Here is a 22,247-nt window from a genome sequence, read left to right on the forward strand (position 1 = left end):
TCACATATGTCTCCTGTTCTTCCAGTTTGCAACAAAAGTCATCAAATTGCCCAAGACCTGGCAGCAGGGACAGCCTGAGAACAGCCCACAAATCATGGAAAAGCTTCTCCCCTCCTCCCTGCCTGCCTCCAAGTACTCAAGCATCAGGAACCACTTCAGTTCCCTTTTGGGCAATAAAACTCTTGCCCCTTCCCAATGTGGGGCAGCTGCACATCCCAGAGCTCTTGCATGCTGAAACACTGGTCCTGGTGGGTTAGAATTCGGGCTTTCCTTTGAACTGGTTGTACTTTTAAACCCTCCAAATGCTCCAGGGAAGGGCTGGAGTGCTCAGACATCCGGGGTGGCAGCAGCTGTTTGGAGGAGACACCGTGACACGACTAGTGTGACCTTCCTTGTCACCAGGTGGTGGGGACAAGTGACAATGACTCAAGTCCTGGTCGGTCTGCCTGGATTATCTGGCACTGGGAGTGGAGATAGGGACTCCCAAGGATGCCCAGCTGGGGAGTGTAGAAAGTGTAGAAATTAAGTGAATTAAATGTAGGCTGGCAGTGATGGCAGGACTGGAATCACCAAGATGTCCCACCCTCAGGGTCCACCCTGCATCCCATGTCGCATCAGTTATGGGGCAGTTTTCACTGGTGGATCTGGGGGTTTTGTGATGGAAGAGACAAGGGGGAGCTTCATCCTGACAGAGAACAGGGGCATCTGGCACGTCATGCTGGTCCAGAGAGACTGTGCACTGAGGGCCAGAGGCACTGTGAGGCTCTGCAGAGGAGGAGAGGAATTGCTCCCATGTCCAGCTGGGGTGTGGGGGTCTCCTTTTGTAGCACAAATGCAGCCATTAGCTCTGCACACCGACTGCTGTCCCCCTGCCTTGCCCACCCGGGGGGAGGGTGACAGCTCTGCCACCTCTCACCTTCCCAAGTGTGGCTAACTCACCTGGGAGCCAGGAGGGGAGATGTTTGTGCAGTGGGGCTTGCAAGGTGCTTGAAGGGAAACAGCTCCAGGAGAAGTCAAGTTTCACTTAGTGGTTCTACTCAGGGATATTGTTTTTTCCTTCAAGAAAAGGCCACCCCAGCAGGATGCTCTGCCACCATCAGGTGCTGGTCCTTCTCCCACTGCCAGGTGAAGCCATGCAGGCTGCCCTGCTCCAGCCCCAGGACCTGCCTCACAGGGAAGCAGGGGGCTGCCTCCCCTTGTGCTCCCACACGGAGCCTCTTTCTGCTTCCCTGCTCCTGCCTTCCTCCTCCTCCTCCTCCTCCCGCAGCATCTGCTCCGGATGTTTTTTCCCTGAACTGCAGAAGCAGCATTTTTTCAAGCTGAATTTCCTTTGTTATTTTTTTGTTATCTCTCCGGGGTCCCCTTCAGATTGCTTTGCTCTCTTCCATCCTCTCCAGTTTATTATCTTCTATGAACGTTATTAACATGCTAATTAGTCCCTAATTGCAATTGCCAATGAAGATGTCAGATAGAGTTGATGCTACCCCTGGTCCTTCGCAATACTAATCCTGATCCTTCATTGTTTTTCCCTGAATCCTCTGGATTCCTCTGTACCTCTCACATCACCTTGGTTTGGTTTCATGGTTTCACATTCGTGAATGAGGTTGCTCCCCTAGGAAGGACTTGCTGATACCCAGCATAGGGTGCTTTATAACCCCCCACGGCCAGGCTGGTGATGGGTGCAGCTCTGAGAGACCCTTTATAGCTGGTCCCAAGGTTTTGTGTCAAAGGCAGAGTCATGACTCTCCATGGTGATTCCCTTGGGAGGCAGAAAGGAAAGGACTTTGGAAAGTTGAAGGGTGGCATTTGCCATCCCGCCTATACACTCAACCCTCTGGCTGCTCGGGCACTGTGCAAAGGTCTTCCATGGCTATAAATAGGCAGAGAGGTAGACAAAGAGATGGGGAGAGGGGATGAGGGCAGGCGGGGAGCCAGCTTGGGCCGGCATCTGGAGCTCTCATCGCCTTCGTGCGCACAAGAGGCGCAGTTTGTTCCGGCCACGCTGTTCTCAGCAGGCAAGGTTTGCCCCCGCAGGGCCTATTTTTGAACACAAAACCCCCTGATCGCCTCTTGGAGGTGCTGCAGAGAGCTGGGGCTGCCTTGTGGCGAGGTGTCCTGGCCCTGCTGTGGGACATGGAGCCACGTGCTCCGAATAGCTCTGTGCAGACGTGGCCTATGGAGATGAAATGTGGCTCTTGACCGATTGCGAATAAATCAGGGTCAGGAGCTTGAATGCTGGCCAAGAAACCCAAAGGGATAAAATATAGCCTCTCCACAGACTGTTAGCAAACAGCACGTGGGCTGAGATCTGCTAGATAAATTTATGCGCTGTGAATTGTTCACCCAGCTGTAGAGGAGGGATGGATGGACCCATGGAGAACTGATAACCATATGTGGTGGACATGCCTTTGGTGCTGACCTTTAGAGGGTTCAGCAAGGCTGGGAGGTGGCACGGTGGCATCTTCTTAGGGATGCCACCAGGAGGGAATGGGGCACACGAGGGAGGGGGATTCAAGCTGCCTCTGCTCTGCACGTCCAGGAGACAGGCTGGCAAAACAAATTGCTGCTCCTGACCTTGGTTTTCCCATAGTGTCATTTGATGTGGATTGAGGGTGAATACCAAGCCTTTTGCCTTTGCTTTGCTGTTTACAAGCTTGTGGGACTTGCTGTCCTGAGAGCTTCCATTCCCATTTAAAATGGGAGGTGGTATCAAGGGGAAAGTGAAAACATGGGATTCTCACCCAATTCCAAATTGTGGGCACAGGGCCTCCAGCACTCGCTGTCACCCATTTCAGGTGAAATGCTGGGAGCTGGCAGCACTGGGGATTGCTTCCTCTCTCTCACCCCGAGTTCCTTGTAGCCACAAAGGGGAACATTGGCTTCATGTTGGGATGAAACAGCCTAGTGGCAGAACCAGCTCCAGGCAGAACCAGCTCCAGGCTGACTCAATGAGACTCGGGGCTCAGTTCAGCTTTTTTAAACTGAAGAAATGGGCCTGGCCCCAAAACACAGAGCCAAACAGCCTCATCCTTTTCCAGTCTGCAGAGGAGCATGAGTGGTTTGTGGCTGGTCCCTCCTTTCTCTAACCAGGCATCTGCTTCCCGCCCTCCACCCCGGGACACTGGATGTGTGCATGCTGTCATCGGATGGGACTGGCTCAGCATCTTACACATCCTGATGTGTCAGCATCTTACACATCCACAGCTCTGTCCTGGCCTTAGCCCAGCTTGCTGGGGTGACCTGACCGTCATGGGTACCAGGCCCTGCACCCTGATCTGGCCATGGGGAGGCCACTGTTCTGTGTTCTTGTCTCATTTTATCCCAGCACTGCAGTGGGAACCTGAACTGACCCAGCTGTGATTCAGAGAAATAGGGAGGAAAAAGTATCCCTGTTTTTTTTTTTTTTGGGGGGGGGAGGCAAGCATTTCTCCCTGGTGCTGGGCTAGTCCTGCACTCTGGGGCTGGTTGGGCAATCTGCCTTCCCTGGGCTGCAGGGGGTTTGGAGAGGGGTGGAAATTTCCCTGCTTTCTGGGATTTGCAGCATTGTTTTGAGGATGGGACCTGGGAAAAGAGGCTTTTTTTGAGGCTGGGCATCCCCGGCAGCCTGGGAATCCTCACTGGGTTGGATTTATCCATCGCAGCATCTCTCCTGCTCTGCTGTAGCAGGGTGATCCCCTCTCCTGCAGACAGGCTGGCTAATCCATATCCCACCTCCATGGCTCATCCATCAGCTCCCCCTTGCCACACCACCTGCACCCCCTACGCCTTTGCCTTGGGCTGTGACTTTTGACACAGGCAGGACACATTTAACAGTGTGCTCTGAACACTTTGCAAGTGGCCACCGGTGGGTTGGGAGCCATGGGGCTGTGTCACAGCTCCTGCTGGAGTGACACCGGGGCTGGCATCGCCGTCCCAGCCGGTGCCCTGTCCCAGTGGCAGCTGGCAGAAGGTGACAGTCACCAAAGGCTGGTGGGCTCTGCATGTGAGGGTGAAGGATCCCCGCCGTGCAATTCAGTCACCTCACTTGTTCTCTTTACATTTGTTTAGACTTCATCAGAGTGAAACCCAGCGAGTTTTTAACACTGTTTTATCCACCAAGGTGTCTTTCCTTTCCTCTTTGTGGCACTTGTAGATTTTCACAAAACCTTTGAAGGAAGTCACAGATAAAACCCAGAGCAGCAAAATCGATGTGAGGAAGCGTGATGAGGTGCTTGGGTTGTATGTGCCTGCTGCTTTTGGTAGGGCAGCTCAGAAAAGCCCAGCATTGCAGAGGCAAACCCTAAAGACCTTTTGAGGGAAAACCTTTATTTTTGATTTTTTTTCATTTAAAGGATGCGATTCGACAAGAACTCATCAGTTGGTCAGATCTAACCTCCTATCTGGACACATTTCTTATTGCTGTGGGTGGAATTTGGAATTCTGATCCCACTGGCACATGCACTTGCTGGGAGAGCCTTCTCCTGAACGAAGGCGTTGGGATATCTTCTGCGAGGGGTTCGCAGCTAATTGGTACAATCAATATTTGTTTTGCAAATGCAATTGGAGGGAAAGAGGGATTGAGAGCACCAGAAATTCAATTGACCTGTAAAAATAGATACGGTGTAAAGGGAATCCTTCCCCCTGCCAAGCAAATATTTAGAAAGGAGAAGCAATAAAATGAATAAGCAACAAAGTAATATCCTGCTTCCATGGCCGCCAGAGGCTGCTGGGAAGGGCTGCTGCCCCTGATGCTGCGATAACCCTGAGCAGACGAGTGGCAGGAACCTGTTTCCTAGAGAAAGCATGTTTGCTTTTGCCATCTAATTCATCAAAAGCTCATCCTGCTGCCTTGACAGCACTGGGACCTGTCTCAGGTAGCCTGGCAAGCTGGGCACTGTCCCTGTACCCCTGCAACCATGACTGTGGTATAAACCCAGTGGTGGCACAGGGGACAGGGGTGTCCCTGCATCCTTGTGTGCTCTTGTAGGAGTCTCTGCTCTTTGCTGTCACATCCCTGCTCAGCCTTCTCTGGTGCCTTGGTGATGAGAATGCACTGGGGAGGGTTGTGGGTGTTGTGGGGTGGGAAGGCTGTGTGGGAAAGAGCATCAGTAGTTCCTGCCTGGAAGGACATTCTGGTGCCTCAGCACTCCTTGGTGTGAAAATCCAAATAGTTAACGGAAAAAAAGAAAGAAAGAAAGAAAAAAAGAAGGAAGGAAGGAAGGGAGGGAGGGAGGGAGGGAGGAAGGAAGGAAGGAAGGGAGGGAGGGAGGGAGGAAGGAAGGAAGGAAGGGAGGGAGGGAGGGAGGGAGGAAGGAAGGAAGGAAGGAAGGAAGGAAGGAAGGAAGGAAGGAAGGAAGGAAGGAAGGAAGGAAGGAAGGAAGGAAGGAAGGAAGGAAGGAAGGAAGGAAGGAGAGCGAAAGAAAGAAAGAAAGAAAGAAAGAAAAAGAAAGAAAGAAAGAAAGAAAAAAGAAAGAAAGGAAAGAAAGAAATGCATGTTTTTAGATCAAAAAGCTCTATAAAAACGTTTTGTGTAGGGAGTGGTGAGATGGCATCCAGCCAGGTCTTTGGCTGGATGGAGCAAAGCGCCCGAGTCCCTCTTTGCCAGATGGCTCGGCATCCCTGGGCACAGCCCCACAGTGTGACTGGAACTTAGGCTCGTGCCTGAATTTAAAAATCTCCGTGTAAAGCCAAGATTTTTCAGAAGGAAGTACCTCATGCGTCCATGTATATGTGCATGTATACATATACACACACATGTATGTGTATAAAATGGAGCAAGTAGAACAAAGGAAAGTAATTTTATGGGGAAGCTCTTAACCACCTCCAGTGCTGAGCATCTCTAGGCCACTTTGGAGCCTTTTGAGCATCTTCCCCCTGTGATGGATATTGACCCTTCTGATTTGTTTCAGGATCTGAGATATCTTCTCATTTACTGGAAACAGTCAGAGCCTTTTCTGGGGGCTACTGGGATCCCCTTGAAATGCATTCACTACACAGAAATCAAAAAGAAGGCTGGATTTTCAGTGGTGTGTTACTGGATTTTCAAGAGAACGTTGGCTAAAAATGTGAACTTCCTCTGACTGAAGAGGAAAAAGCTCTAGAGAAGCTCAGGCAAATTTTGAACTTTTAGTGGTCAAATTTTCCTGAGGTTTTATCCCTCTTAATGTAAGACTGAGCCCCTCTAGGATGCTCTGTACCTCCCAGGAGCTGATGCTCAGGCCCATGAAAGGCAGAGTTCTGGTTTTCCAAATGTGAGATGTCATTGGGAGCAGGTCTCTTGCAGGGATCACAGAGGAATAAGCTGCTACCCATGGCTGGACTGGCTCTACCTCTGCATCCCAAGACCACTGACGGCATGAAAGCCCCCCCATGTACCAACATCTATTATCTCATCCTTGTCTCAAGTGCCACGAAGCTGGAAAACACACCCCAAACATTTGTTTTGCCCAAAACCCCATCCTGAGAGCACACATGAGGAGAGAGCAGCAACAGCAGCTCAGTGGAGCGAGGAGCCGGGGCAGGGGGGGGAAAGATGGCTTAAATTTAATGTCTTTAGATGAGTATTCCCATTCATTCCAGAGCATATTCCTCTGGCATTTCCAGCAGGCCTGTTTAGCCGAGTAGTTAACAAACTTCATGGAAACACATGTTATAGTGCTCTCTAGTGCACGGAGCTATGTATGAAGGATGCCTCTTCTGAGATATCTCGATGTGAGTGCAGCTTTTGCTCCGGAGCAGCCTGTTAGCCGCAACAGCTGCTTCCCATTGTGGAAATGTTGTTGAGGGGGAAAAAAAAAAACAAAACCAACAAAAACCCAAACCCTCAACCCCATCCCAACAACCTGACAACGCACGCAGATGATATTTATGCAAAACACTGCGCGAGGTTGAGGGAAATAAGAGATAAGGCAAGAAATAACCCGAGCGGGAGAGCGCTATCTCCCTGCCGGCAGCGCCTGGCGCGCTCCCGCCGATCTCTGTTTGCCGAGCTGCTCCGAAGCAGCTGCTCCCTGTGTCCGACTGAGTTTACTCTGTTTAGCTTTTATACAGCCGAGCGATTTTTATGGCCACCGGAGCGCCGGGAAGATCCACAGGATATTGGCCGCCTCCTAATGAGAATTTGCCGCGTCGGCACGTCGGCGCAAACACCCCGTGAATTTTAAACGCCTGGGAAATGGCAGCTCCTGCAGCCCCATCCCTGGATGCTCCCAGAGTCCCTGGGGGGAACGTGGGTTTTCTGTTTAATAAAGGAAAAGGCAAGCCTTGATTGTAGCCTAGGAGACTGGAGAACAGCTCCCGGCCGGAGCATCACCCGCACTGGCCTCAGTGGGTGATGCTCCAGGAAAGCCACACAAGGCCAGGGGAGCCCACGCTGCTCAGGGATTTGGGGGGTCCTGAAGGTGAGGTTGGACTTGTGAGTCCAGGCGGGTGTTGAACTCAGTCCCATGGATTTGCCTGAGCCCTTTTTGAACCCGTTGGTACAAGGTGGAGGTGAATTTATGGCGTCACAAAGGAGTTGGAGCTGGAAAGGAATGGAAATCGTCTCTGTCCTTCTTCTGCTTGGAGCAGGGCTCACTTGGGTGTGGATCAGGTTGTTCAGGGCTGGAACCAGTGAAGTATTGGCTGTGCCCAAGGAATGAGATTTCTCTGTTTGATCTGAATGCTCTGTCTTTCCTTTCCTTTGGTTTTGTGGGGTTTTTTTTGTTTTGTTTTGTTGGGGTTTTTTTAATCTGAATGGAAAATAGGTTTAATTTTCGTTTGTGTCTGTATTAATTTTCCATCGTGGGAGATTTTAAAAAAATCAGAAACAAATATTATGACTTGCAAGAGGAGTACATTAATCTGGAGCAGAATGAAAATAGTTCCTTCCCCCACGGTGGTAGAGCACGTCAAAAAGCCAGCGTGTGTGTAAAATCCCCAAGGGCGTAGGAAAGCCAGCCTGCAGGAGGTTTCAGCCAGGCTATCTTTTTCTTGGAAAACAAACAAAAAAAAGGAATAGTTTTCAAGATCTTCACATTTTTATCCACGAAATGAATGACATGAACAGCATTTCCTTCTCTCCTGGTCATTCCTGCCCCACTCACAAAGCCAACCAAATTGGGGTGGTGGCGGCAGCAATGGCACATCCTCTTGCTCCTGGTGACTTTGCTTTTCCATCATTTGCCTCTCCATTAATCTCAGTACAAACAAAGGCTCTGAAGAGACAAGCTGAAAAGCTCCTGGGGGTACGTTTAAATCAGTCCTTTCTAATAATGTCTGTCGACCTCTCTGTGGAAGCACTGCTCCCCAAGGAAAGGACACGGAGCTGCGGCAGCGTGCTGAAATATGGTGGGGTGTAATTAATTCTGACCTCTGGCTCCCGCTCACTCACTCTCAATATTAAATTTGACTAGTGATATTGTGGTTTTTCAATTATCCTTGTTTTCTTGGGGGCATGGGGGGGATGAGGGCGGTTGCTGCTCAAAATTCAGCTTGGTGGGATATGCATCACTTGGATGCAGGACTGCTGGGCCAGATCGGTCCTTGGGTTGGCTTCACTGGGATGGCATTTGGGTTTGAATGTGGTGTTGTGTGGGCCTCTCTCCCTCCTACCTGTGTCCCTCCTGCCTCTAAAACCTGGTTCTTCATCATTGCTGGGATGGGACCAACTCCCTGTCTGATGCTACACACTGTTATTTAGGGTAGGGAGGGACACAAAAAGAACCAGCCTTTAGGGAAATGGGGAAGAAAATCAGCATTTTGGTCTTGGCCTTCTGGCCTTGCCCAGGAGATCACTTTCTGGCCATTCCTGCAATCAAGCAGAGGATTTTTATCAGGCTCCTGGATGGGGAAACAGAGCCATCAGCTGCTGTAGCACCTTGTTGGTGAAAGTCTTGGTAGTGTGTCCTTGATCAGAAATGGACCAACACAGAACAGCCTTGGAAGATATGCACTTGTTCGACCCTTTACTTGGATGCAGGGAAGGCTTGAGGGCTGCTGGTGTGTTTCGGCAGTGGCTGCTCACTGGGAAGGCTTCGTTTATCTGTTTACTTAACCCCATCATTGTAGCAGTGCCCCTGCGTGTCACGCCGTGCTCTCTGGAGGGTCTGGGAGGTGTTAAGTGACCACTTTTGGACCCCATCCAGGAGTCAGGGGTGAAGGTGCCCTTTCCTGGGAAAGCTCAGATGGTTCCCATGTAGCAGAAGGAGGGTTGAACAGCCTGGCAATCAACCCCCTGTCTTCTGCTGCCCCCCTTTTCCTCTCTGCCACCAGCTCTCCAGCGTGTGTCCGTCACCAGTGTCCTCTACCATGGGACCAGGCCCTGGGGGGGATGTGGGACCTGCCCAGGTACTTGCATCAGAGCAGGAGCTCCTTCCGGGGATGCTCCTGCAGAACACCCGTGCACGGACCCTGTAATTTAACCTCTTCAAAGCCTCTGGGTCCCTGGATGGGGCTGCCCCCTCCTCCACACCTCAGCCATCCCCGAAACTGGCTCTGCCTTTGAGAGTAAGCTGTGCTTATTGGCATTCTCTGCCATGATGGGCTCTCCAAGAATGCATGGAACAGTGGGATGCTGGATGGGGTAGGGCTCTCAGAAAGCTGGGTGAGGTGAAGAGAGGTCAAAAATAGGACTCTCAGCCTTCACCTCCCTTCCTTGCTCTCCTGGCCTCTAGGAGCATACAGCAGCCAGCCAAGTGCTCAGGGGTGAATCTGCCAGAGGGCAAATCTTGGCTTTTTGGACTCCCTGTTCCCTGTTCAGCAGCTCAGCTGAACCCCGGGGAGAACTTGTACCCCAGGGCTGTGGAGGCGAGCTCACGTCAGCCCCTGGGGTGAAATAAGCCCATTTCAGCCCGGTTGCCATGTCCCCTCAAAGTGTTGGAAGACGCATTCAGGCAGCAGGAATGAGAAGGGCTTGAGCTGGGGGGGGGGGGGGGAGGGAGGAGAAGGGAAATTAAAGGAGAAAAAAAAAAAAGGAAAACGCCACTTGCTGCAGAGCGAGCGAATTCTCCAATAAACCTGAATCTGCTGAGAATACATTTTACAAACATGCAGCGAAGTTGGCTGCTTTTGTTTGGGCGTTTGTTAAGCATTAACTAAAGAATGCCATGGTCCAGCCTGCTCGGTGTGAAACCTAATTCTCCCCCTTTCTGGAGCCATGGCATGGAGTGCTCAATTTTTTTCTCTCTGTAGGACTGCAGCCTTCTGGTACTCCAGCCAAAAAACACTCATATTTTAGCAAGCTTAGCCCCAGCCCCGTTGCCAGGCAGTAAAGCGAACACTTGCCCGCCTCGGGGGGGGGGGGGGGGAGGGAGCTGGGAGACGGGGAAGGGTCAGGAGAAGAGCCCCGGGGAAAACATCCCTCCTCTGTCCCACTGGAGAGCTCCCTGAAGGCTTGGGGTGCACAGGGAGGGAAGTGAGGGTGGCTGCGCGTGTTTTTCTCCATCAACTTGGGAGCCTGGAGACACGGGTTGGGTTTGGAGGTGCCCAGGATCCTTGGTGTGCAGTTGCCCTCTGGACTGTGCTTCCAATCCCCAGGATGTGCCAGCTTGCTCTCCATGGCTCTGAGATGGACTCAGCTGTTTCCGAGCCGCTCCCATGGTCTCAGCACCCCTCCTGCCAGCACCAAGGATCCAAGTGGTGCCTCATGGCTGCAGCTGGGGGATACCCTCACTGTCACCATCCCCCTTCCTGCCTGGCCATGGTCCACACCCTCTGCCTCCTCCTTTGGCTCCATGAGGGCCGGAGCAGGGACAGGGTGACGTGAGCCCAGCAGCAGCAGAGCAGTGGCTCGTTCCCAAGCCACGGGTGCAGGGTTGACAGCAAGTGGCATTTTCCCACTGCCAGCCTCTCGAGGACCTGGTGCTGATGCCTGCCCTTGCAGTGAGTGGCAGTGAGTGAGAAGATGACCAAGTGCCAAGACATCTCAATCCAGTGTCCTCACTCCCTGTGGCTCTTTGCTGGCACTCACTGCCAGCCTCCTCCCATGCCCCTTGGGCTGTGTGTGGCCCTTGGCTCATCCCCACGCCAGGGTCATGGCCTTGGTGAGATTCATCATTTGGAGATGGCTCTGAATGGCTAAGCTGGAGCTCCCAGCACCTCCTGATGGGTTGGTCAGACTCTGCTCAGGCTTCTCCTGAGCCATGATGAGAAAGAGCATGGGGTGAGTTGGGCAGGTGTCTGCACAGGTGTGTTGGAAAATGCAGCATCCCAGTGCTGGGTCACTCAGGGGCTGCCCCTGCTCCTCTCCCCACATCCCCAGTGCAGGTAGGGAGGGAAGCAGAGCTTCCTCACCTTCCCTGCTGCCTGAACCCAAAGCAGCGATTGAGGTTTGTCCATCACGATTTAATATCGGCGCCCCTGCCTCGGGTGGCTCTGTGTTTGTATGCTGCTCACGCAGACAGACAGCAGCCGGGAAGCGCCCGTCAATCACGGCCCCTTTCAGCCTGTCACCTCCAGAGAAAGGGGGAAACAGGCGGTGGTGGCTCCGCTGGGAATCCGGCAGCCACCGCGAAGGGACACGGGGTGCAACATCCCAGAGGTGGCATTGGCCCTGTGTGGATATTTTTAGGTTTCGTGATGCTGCGTGGATGGTAGACGCCAAAAGAGAGGTTTGGGATGCTTTGTTGGGAAAGAGGAATGGCATGGAGAAGTGGGACTGCATCCAGTGGGAAATGCTGAGCTTCTGGAAGTGCCCAAATATTTTGCTTTGAGCTTTTCTTGAAAGCCACCACCAGCCCTTTTCGGCTTCAAAACTGCAGATTGTCATCTCAAAAGAGACCTAAATTTGAAATTAAAAAAAAAAAGCCGGGGGGGCAGGGGGAGCAAATTAATCAAAACAAGAATATTTTTTAAGATCAGACATGAAAGACTATGTGTGGTGGTAAAAATTGCTCACATCACTATCTTTTTGTTCCAGCTACTCCTATGTTGAGTGTGTTGGTTTTATTTGCAAATACTCATTCTCAGTGCTTCAGTGAGGTGTTTACTGAGCTGCTGGTGGAAGCCTGGTCCTCCACCAGGCATCCCAGTGCTGAGGAGGTCTCCCTGTCTGGTGCTTTGGCCAGCTTCCCACCTGCCTAAACAAACCCAGTGCTGCCAGTCATGCCTGACTTAGCTTTGGAACCACAGGTTATGGAGGGGGAAAAAAATCCCTACTAAGAACTAAAGCGTCCCGAAGATGCCGTAAGTGAAGCAGGAGAGAGCTGGGCATGGAGCTGAAGGTCCTGGAGATGGAGGAAAACCTCTCTGGATCCAGGCTGGTGTGACTCACTCAGGCTAAAATGTTAAATTAATCGTTGGAGCTGATGCTGCAAGAGAATTTTCCTTCAGGCCCATCTCAGGCTGAGCAGGGGAGTTCCAGCTGGGTTATCTATGCAGGTTGTACCCTTTGTGGGGTTACCTGTATGAGGGGTTATCCATGCAAGCTCTTATTTCCCAGTCCCTGTAGAGTCGCTGGCACAGTCTGGGTCTCAAGACTCTTTGCTCTCTCTCCATTACTACCTGTGGTAGATTGTGTTTTTTCTGCCTGTGACCTTTTAGTGCCTGAGGTCTCAGTTTATTGTGTGTTTATAAGGAGCTGTTTATGGTTTCATACTGTGGAAGAGGTTTTATGGGGATTTCTCTGCAGCTCACGTTGCCCAGGGATAGGGGAGTCCTGCACTGGGCAGTGAAGGACACCTGGACTGAACTGCATCCCTCAGTGGGAGCTGCTTTGGGAATAAAGTCATTTATTCAGCGACCTAAAAATGGCTTTAAGTGTTTGATACCAGGCAACCTTTTACCTAAATCTCACATCTTCCTGCTCTGCAACACACTTTGGGCTTGGAAACATCCACTGCTGGGTTGGTGCTGCTGTGCCTGGTTGGCAAAGGTTTGTGGCTGTCTAGTAAAGTGCCTCGGAAGCGAATTTTGGGCACATTTATTCCTGGAGATTAGATGGCAGCAATGGAATATCTTATCAATATTTTATTACCGAGAGCAGTTGGTAATCCCAACAGGTAGGGCTAAAACATCATTTAAACAGGATGAGAATGTGTTGCCAGATGAATACAAATAGCCTCCACTTTGACATAAAAGAGACATAATTAAAGATGAAGCGACTACAGAAATATTAACACGAGCTGGTGTATGTATGAGCTGGAACAAGAAAAAAAAATGACCCTTTCAAGGGAATACACATCCCTTTCTTCCCAGGGCAGTCATAGGGATGTTGGAAGTACATCTTAAGGACAGGCAGTTGTAGGTAAATTGGGGAATTAAAGCTGAATATAGAAAAATAAAAGCTACTGATGGCAATACGTGGAATTATAAACTCCCTAATGTCTACATTTTATTTGATGATTTCTCACTTTCTGTAGTGATGATAGTGCCTTATTAAAGCTTTATAACACCCCTTACCTACTTATTTGGGAATGCCACCTTTTGCTGTATGTGCTCAGGATTTGTCTGGCCTGGGGAGACCCTTGTGCTTGCCAGCACTGTTTGGGGAAAATCTGGGAGGGAGCAGGCCCTTTTCCAGCTGATCCCCATTTTCTGATGGTTTTCCCTTGAGGGTTTTGCATTTATCTGGTCCTCTGCTTGTCAGAATGGGGCTGATTCAGCACATTTCCTATGTGGGATTTTGTAACAGCAGAGGAAAAAAAAGGGATTAAAAGCTCCGAGGTAACCTCTGCAGGATGTGTGCTGACTTTTGGCTTCTCTTTCTGGGCCAAAGTCACCAAGACAGGGGAATAATAATGTCCAGTTCCCACAGATATTTTGGATAAGACTGGGTAAACAGTGGGGTTTTTTCTGTATGATGTCCTAGCCAAGAACTCAAATATCTGGGTGTGGCAAAGAGGTACTGGTTTGATACCTTCAAACATCTCTGTTGGTCATCCCATTGACTGAAAATACCTGGCCCTAAGGTTAATTCCAGGTGCCTTCAAATCCTCTATTGCTGCCACCTCTGCTTTTCTCACCTCAGTTTCCCCCAGCTGTAAATCATTCTCAGTAAGGACATTTAAAGTCAGAGAAAGAAAAGCTCTGTTCCAACCTAAAGTGTTACTGCTGTTGTTATTATTATTGGCTTTTAAGTCTAAAGCCGGAGTCTTGAAACCTGGGAACGGTTTAATTAGGGATGCCTCAAACGCTGTCACATCAGTGTCAAGGAACAAGCTGAGCTTTTCCTTTTCCTTTTCACACGTCAAGTCTTCAGTCTGGCACTGGCCTTAACCCCAGATTTGCTGTCTTGGAGAATTTTGTGATATATTAGACATTCCTGATATATTTGCAAGTGGGGATGAGGTGACCTAGGCCAGAGGGGTGGGGTGGTTTGTGGGTGAGGGAGGGTGGGGATGCTTTCTGCAGGTGATTGTGGAGAGGCACAGATGAGTTGTCTGATCCCACTGCTGTCTCCAGCATCTCCTTGGGTGTAGGCATCAGCTGAAGGGAGGTGATATGTGGAGTTGGCTTGATAAAACCCACGTGGAAAAGTGGTGCTGTCTTGTGCTGGTGATGGTACCTGGGCTGTTGGGTTTCGTACCTTTTTTTGACACCTGGAGCATCTGCATGTCGGGGTCTTCCTCACTTGACCTCATTCACGGTAGGCCCCAACACTGCTAAAGTTCACCCAAAAGCAGCATCTCCTCATTGGCACCGGGTGAGCGTGCAGCACTGAGAGCACCATGGGGTGCCAGCACCGTTGTCCCCAGCCCCCCAAGGCGACCCACGCACCGCGGGGGTGACACGGTGACGCCGTGCTGGTGGTGGCCCGTCTCCCCTGCACGGGTCTCTGCTCCCACCAGCTGTGGATGTCACGGCGGGCTGTCCTCTCGCTTGTCCTGCAGGCTGTTTGCAGTGAAATGCGCGGGCTGCCTGGAGGCCATCGCGCCCAGCGAGCTGGTGATGCGCGCCCAGAAGAGCGTCTACCACCTGCACTGCTTCTGCTGCTGCGTCTGCGAGCGGCGCCTGCAGAAGGGCGACGAGTTCGTGCTCAAGGAGGGACAGCTCCTCTGTAAGGGCGACTACGAGAAGGAGCGGGAGCTGCTGAGCTTGGTGAGCCCGGCTCTGTCGGATTCTGGTAAGGGGCCGCCCGCGCCCGGCGTCTCCCTGGCTGGTCCATCCCTGGGGGGGATGGAGGTGAGGTTTGGACTCGCTGCCCTGAACTTCTGCCCTTTGGTCTGAGGGGATAAGCTCTGTAAGCACCATTGGATCCTCCAGCCGGTCTCTGCCACCTCTGTGGTGAGGGCTTGGGCAGGGAGCTCAGCAGTGAGGGGCTGCAGGGCTGGAGGATGCTCTGTGGACCATCCCACCTCATGGGGCTCATTTCTGTAGGTGTTTGTGCTCCTGGCCTGTGTAGCTTCCCCATATGTGGGAGGGTGAGCTGGCCACTGACTACCTCAGGCTAAACCTTTGTCCTTCCCCTGTGCCTCACTGTCCCTGCCTGGGACTCTGGAAAGGCTGAGAACAAGAAGTGAGCTGCTTCTGCTGTAGTCACCCCTTTTAATAACAAGGGGAAACTGAGGCACGGAGCTGAAGCACGAATTGGCAGCAGGGAGTCTGCAAAACTTGTGTCCCCAGCAGCTTCCAAGGCAGCTGATGGCCAGAACCAGCCTGCTGACCCATCATAGGGACACTGCTGGGACACTGCAGAGCCGAGGGCGACTGCAGGAGAGGTGGCACTGTGGCTGGAATCCTGCTCCAGCCAGGATGTCACTGCCAGGTTGGGTTGCCCAGAGCATCAGACCAGCATTCAAATATGTATCTGCAGTCAGTGCAAATTAAACCCAAATATTTCCCAGGAAGACAAATTTAGTAAGAAAGCCCAGCACTGGGGACTGGGAGGGTGGAAATGATCTGATGATCTACTGGCCAAAATCCTCATGATAATGCCATCCCCACGGAGCCCTGCTCCTCACCATTCTCTCAATTCCCCTTAAAATCCCTCACTGGGGAAAAGTCTGCTGTGTGGAGGGAAAGGATTTACCCCTGGAATTCTCTGCTCTGGAAAGGGCTGGCAGGAACAGTGGGGAGGCCAAGTGGGGCTGTCTTTTCCCTGCTGGAGCAAAGCACTGGATTTTAAAAAAAGCAGAAATCAAGATTAGTAGGAGTGTGTTGTTAAGGTGCATGGAAGCATGGACACAACAAAGCCTGGTGCTCTCTGTCCCTGGAGTGCTGTAGCTGGGAGAAGATTTGTGAAGGGATGGCTTTTGTAGGTTCGGAGCAAAAATTGCCCAAAACCCATATTTCTCTTTAATATTATGCGCCTCTGCAGCAAAATCTCGTCTGTCTTGCAGCACTGCCTGTGTGGGTTCTGTGTGAGGACTGCAACCCTGCTTGCTCAGGGCAGAAAAGTCCTCCTTGCAATTAACGGTGGTGATGTTTGAAAATCAGAGTGAATCTATGGGAGGAGGTGGCTGGGGGGAGCTGGTGAGTGATAGTGCAGTGCTGGAGGAGCTGGAGAGGCAGGAGTGCGGGACGATCCAGCACACTGGGGCTGGCTCTTCCCTTAGCCCTGGGAAAGTCCTTAACTGATTGAAGAATTACTATTTTTTCCTCTGGGACAGAAAAACCCTTTTCAGTTAAAATAGGAACCAATGAGGAGATGTCATGCAGAAGAGAAAGCGAATCAGCCACAATGGTTTGGGTTTGTTCCTAGTGGGGGAAAAGGGCAGTTGGGGAAAGGCTGGGGAGCTTTTCCTCCCCAGTGGCTCATCAGCCTGTGGTCCAGCCTTGCTGCCAGCAGCTTGAGCCAAACCAAGAGCTTCAGTTTAGCAAAAACCTCCAGGGGAAAGACTTATTTCGGTGGAAACTCCAGCTGAGACCTGAGGGATGTGAAGGGCCAGTGTGGGAGTCAAAAGGGCAAGGCAGCCCCTTGGCTGATCAGAAACCTAACCCGAAGCCCCTGGCTTGGCCTAGCAGCCTCTGACCGGGGGGGTCCCGGCCCTTCCCATCTCCCCACAGACCCCATAGCTCAGCCCCACCGCCATCCCTGCCTGCTTTTGGTGGCTACCAGGTTTGTCTAGGGATGCTGCATGGCTCTGGGGACAATGAGACAGCAAGGTGCAGCCCAGGTACACATGCCCTGTGGATGCTCAGTGCGTGGTGGCTTCTCCCCCTCCTGCTGCATCCCCTCAGGCCCCACTGCCATGCCAGGAGGTGCAGAGCAGTGTCCCCTCTCCCCAGCACACCCGGATGCCCTTCACCAGCAGCATGTGATGAGCTCCTCCAGCCTCTCCCCTGTCCCCCCCTGGCTGCTTTGAAGCCCCCCACCCTCTGTCCCTCCCTCCCCCCGGCCGCCGCACACCAAGGGCCACTTTATGAGAAAGCGCAGATAAAAAGCGAGCCATATGTTGTCTGTAATCTCCCAAACCCTCGCTTCAATTACTGCCTCCCCCGAGCCTCCGCTGCCCAGCCTAAGTAAACAAGCCCCTCTGAAAGAGGACCCTGCTTTCCAATTAAAAGCGTCCTAACGTTTCTCCTCTCCCTAAATCCTCCTGAGCGAGGAATGTCCTGGCCCCGGCGGCGGGATGCAGGCTCGGCAGGTCGGACCGAGGGCACGCCGCACAATATCCATCCTTCCCAGGTGACGTCAGGGGCAGCCCCAGACACTCATTAATTTCTCCCCCCTCCTCAGTGGGGAAAGGCTTGAAAGGGAGAGTTAATTAAAAGTAATACCCCGCCAAATCCGGCTTCACTTTTCCTTCTTTCGCTTTGACACTGGGAGGGATTTGGGGAGCAGGTGTTGGCGGGGGGAGGGCTTGGAGAGGCTGCTCCGAGCGGGTTTTCGCCCTTGGAGTGAGTGGGTTTGGAGCATAACGAACTTGATGGAGCCCAAGAGCCTGTGGCTCTGCCATGCTGGGCCCTGCCCCTCCTGCACTGGAGGGGAGTGGGGTGCTGACTTCATGCTAGGGTGCAAAGGGGTTCAGGCACCAGTTGACATTCCTTCTCCCACGATTTGTAAATCTCTCTACCTTTCCATCAAAATTAAACTCCTTCAGCATTCGGAAAGCCAGCAGCTTGGCAGAGGAGGTACCTGGCACTGAGAAGGAGGCAGCAGCCACTGCTCAGCCCCATCATCTATCAGAGGCTCCACAGCTTGGGCTCTCCTCGCTGGGGTTCTCACACCTACTCCAGAGTGGCATCCCTCGGGCTGGGATGTGCAAGGAAACAGCAGTTTGTCTTTCCTGCTGGTGTGGGAATGCCATGGATAAGTGCCATGAGTAAGAAGGGAGCTCGAGCAGCAGTAAGGCTCTGATTCTGGGTGGGACAGACCCAGCTCCTGGCTGTTTTGGGTGACTACCAGCATGAAGAGCTCTCCCTGTCCCATCCCTCCCAGCCCAGTAACAGGGAAGGTCTCTGTTGGCTGGAATCCAGGAGAGAGCTCAGTAGTGTGAAGAGGAGAGGTAACTGGTGCCTGAGAACCATTGGGATCTTTGCCTCCCCTCACCCTGGAGATCTGCTCCTGTCTTCCCTTGTCCCCTCCCTGGGCTGGCATTGGATTGAAACTTTTCTGGTGTGTGTGATCCACGATGAGCTCTTGCCATGGGCTTTGACCTGGCCTGTTTTCACCGTGAATTACCCTGAGCCAGGCTCACACTCCCTAGTGCATCCTCATCTCCCAGAGCCATGGCAGGTCTGGGATAGACTTGGCCCAAGCTCAGCCTTGCAGAGCTCTGTATCAAACCAGCACCTCCGCTCCATTATCCATTCCCAGATGAGCAGTGCAGGAACTTCCTGGAAAAGGCTGTAAGTGATCTATAGCTGGCCAGAGGGAAGGTACTGTTAAACCCACACGGGCTGAGCAAGGCAGGTCATGAGCAGTGGAGATGCAGTAAATGAGAAGAGCTTGGAAGAGGCATTGTCCACTTACTGGGAGCAGCTCCTGCCCAAAGGCTTCATGCCCTGAGTGGTGGAGAGCAGCAGGGAGATACACACCAGTGCCTGGGAGCTCAGTGGAGCAGCACATCACAGTGAGCAACACAGGGGTGAAGGCTGAAGGACTCTTCAGGGAGATTTAAAACTCCACAGAAAGAAGGAAATAACAGGTAGAAAGGTGGCCCTTTACATACATGAATAATAATTCATGCTCTGAAGGGAGATGTCCTTCATGGTAGAGCAGATCAGGAAGTGTTTGTGAGGTGTTCTTGGCTAACATGTTGCCCTCTCTGAGCATCCCTGCTCATGCATCACCCTGACCTCCCCCAGCCTGGTCTGCCTGGGCAGAGGGACACAATCTCTGTTCCCACCTGGCCTGGGGGACAGCCCCAGGGGCACAGTGGTCCTTAAAGACCGCTGGCCCTTCACGTGTATGTAACTTGTGTGTCTCTGTCCAGATGTGTTTCCAGCTGTGTCCTGGCTGGAAATGCCTGTGAAGCAGGCAGAGATCTAGCTCTGGTGGAGGGAAAATCAGCTGTCCCAGGGTTTCACATGGCAGCTGCTCAGACTTTTGGGGAAAAGAAGAACCCAAAAGCACATCTGCTGGCTGAGCAGTCACAGACTCCCAAGTGGCAGTAGCTCTCCCCCACTCTCTGAGCTGTCATGGGGCAGCTAGTCCCAAACCTCATCTTCTCACACATACTCAGTACAAGATCCCCACCATCACCAGCTTGTTTTAGATCTCTCTGATTATTTTGACCATGCTGGAGATGGTGTGTGCTGCCTGTTGTCTGTAAAGGACCTGCTTTTTTTTCATCCTCAGGCAAAAGTGATGATGAGGACAGCATCTGCAAGTTGGGCCAGGCCTCAGGGAAGGGCACTGAGGATGGGAAGGATCACAAACGACCCAAGAGGCCACGGACCATCCTGACCACGCAGCAGCGGAGGGCGTTCAAGGCATCGTTTGAGGTCTCCTCCAAGCCCTGCAGGAAGGTATGGGAGAAGGGCCCATGCCTAGCTGCCTCCAGCTCTTGGGGATGTCCTGGATGCTGAGCATGGACTTGCTCTGGCTGATCTGACCCTTCCTGAGGTCCCCCTGACAAGCTGAGTGGGCTGAGACTCTGCTGTCGCTCTTCTGTCCCAGGTGCGGGAGACGCTGGCAGCAGAGACTGGGCTGAGTGTCCGTGTGGTGCAGGTCTGGTTCCAGAACCAGCGAGCAAAGGTGGGTACAGTGGTGCCAGCATCCATTGCTGGGCCTCTCTCCCTCCTGGCTTTGGCCAGGGGATGATTTCATCCTGGTTTTTCCCCTTTCTTCTCTTCCAGATGAAGAAGCTCGCCAGGAGGCAGCAGCAGCAGCAGCAGGACCAGCAGAACACACAGCGCCTGAGCTCAGGTACCCCCCTCACCATTTGGGTTTCCCTATTTCCCAGCCCTTTCCAGGCTTCCCAGCGGAGCTCAGCCGCACAAAAAAAAAAAAAAAAAAAAAAGAAAAAAAAATGCAGCAGCAATGACTTGATCTTATCTCGATTTTCTCTTGCAGCCCAGACGAACGGCGGGGGCAGCGCAGGGCTGGAAGGGATGCTGAACCCTTACACCACCCTGCCCCCGCCCCAGCAGCTGCTGGGCATGGAGCAAAGTGTCTACAGCTCCGACCCATTCCGGCAAGGGCTCACCCCGCCCCAGATGCCCGGAGATCACATGCACCCCTATGGTAGGGCTCTGGGGATGGTCTCTCTGCCTTCTCTCCTTCCAAGAGATGCTGCGTTCTGGTGGGGTCCCCTCACCCCTAAATTCCTCATACTGCTGATGCCTATTTTGGGCTTAGCTAGAAACAGAGGACAGACAAAGGTGAAAGGATGGATAAAAAAATTAAAAGTGGATATATTTAATTAAAGGCCTTCAGGTGCATTAAGGGCAGACGAAGCCTCCCCAGGGGGCTACACCCAAAATGGACAATGGTCACAAGTTTTTCAGGGAATGAAAAGTTTGGTCCATTTACATATCAGGGGTTAATCCTCCAATTACAGCTTCAGGTAATGAATTTATATTCCCCCAGTTTACCCCCCCCCCCCCACACACACTTCATTTTTGTTTATACTTTTTGGGGCCTGAGGCAGAGAGTGTCCTTGAGTTTCAGGCCCAGAGGGATTTTGTCTGACCAAAATGTGAAGAGAGTTAACTAGCGCTCTATATGGAGTTTAGAGTTATACACTAAAGCAGTACAGGATTTGAAAAGTAACAGAAGCTAAGATCCTGAGGCATCACTACAAAATCTGGGGGTACCAGGCACTGTCAAGGTGCCGGAGGGGGAAGCAGGCTCTGAACCCCTTCTGTCCCTTCCTTACTTCCCAAGGTGCCGAGCCCCTCTTCCATGACCTGGACAGCGACGATACCTCACTGAGCAATCTGGGGGACTGCTTCCTTGGCACAACAGACGCAGGGCAGCTCCAGGCACGAGTGGGAAACCCCATTGACCACCTCTACTCCATGCAGAACTCCTACTTCACCTCCTGAGCGCAGCGTGGTCCCCCCAGGAGGGGCCACGGAGCTCCTGCGGTTGGGAGGGAGGGAGGGGAGCGACGCTGCCGGGATGCCGTCAAATAATGTTGTAGCTTGGGATTCCCAAGGAGCGAGTTAAGTTATGGGTTGCATAGTTTCATGTTTCTCTTAGGAGCCTAGGATTAGGGACAGGAGAAGTTTTTGCAGCTGGCTGGTGGATTTTCGAATTTCAAACGGGGATGTGAATTTCTCCGTTCGGCAGGGGGAGGGGGGTTCTCCTGTAGGAGCATCCCAGCGCTGTATCCCACCTCTAGAAAGAGCAAACTGCTGATCTTCATGGGGAATGCCTGCAGCATCCGCTGGGCTTTGAAATTTGAAAAGCTGACAACGCTCTGGGGAAGGAAACACGAGGGGAAAATGTCACTGCAAGGTTTGGGGTTTTTTTCCCTCTCTTCCCTCAACCGGTCTGAGTGCCCGCTGCTTAAACGTAGGGACTTTTAAGATAGGTGTTCCCACGCGAATATAGAAAGCTAGAAACCCCTAACATTGTCCCTGTCCCCGAGGACGGGGCTGTGTGTGTGGATGTGTGTGTGTGTGGGCACGCACGTGTGTGTGCGTGCAGAGCCGTGTGGCTGGGAGTGCTGCGCCACACGGCCACGCCTGCCAGATTGTATCAGCAAAAATTTATTTCTAAGTCTATCAGAAATTTACTGTACAGCAAAAGTAACTTTATTTTCAGTGTGAACCGTATTTAAGGAAATACTCAATGCACTTAAGTTATAAAAGGAAATTTTACTTTTTATAAACGTTATGTTTAGGTTGCAAAAGCCCAGTGGCAGGGAAGGAACATCAGTTCATTTCAGGCGATGGTTTGGGTTTTGGGGTTGGCTACTTTTGGTGTTCTCAGGTTGCCCTACTGGTTTCAAGGTGCA

The 22,247-nt window shown here is 52.1% G+C and overlaps 1 protein-coding gene across 1 annotated transcript in view; it reads left to right on the forward strand.

Moving 5' to 3' along the window:
• Positions 1 to 21,330, forward strand: part of LMX1A (LIM homeobox transcription factor 1 alpha) — a 41,098-nt gene extending 19,768 nt beyond the window's left edge. The window contains exons 3-8 of the mRNA XM_062497278.1: positions 14,787 to 15,019; positions 19,640 to 19,809; positions 19,961 to 20,038; positions 20,140 to 20,209; positions 20,357 to 20,527; positions 21,170 to 21,330. Of these exons, the coding sequence (XP_062353262.1) occupies positions 14,787 to 15,019; positions 19,640 to 19,809; positions 19,961 to 20,038; positions 20,140 to 20,209; positions 20,357 to 20,527; positions 21,170 to 21,330 (883 nt within the window). The remainder of the gene's footprint in view (positions 1 to 14,786; positions 15,020 to 19,639; positions 19,810 to 19,960; positions 20,039 to 20,139; positions 20,210 to 20,356; positions 20,528 to 21,169) is intronic.
• The last annotated feature ends 917 nt before the right edge of the window (positions 21,331 to 22,247 follow it).

The sequence above is a fragment of the Cinclus cinclus genome, chromosome 8 (genome assembly GCF_963662255.1).
Source record: "Cinclus cinclus chromosome 8, bCinCin1.1, whole genome shotgun sequence".
NCBI lineage: Eukaryota > Metazoa > Chordata > Aves > Passeriformes > Cinclidae > Cinclus > Cinclus cinclus.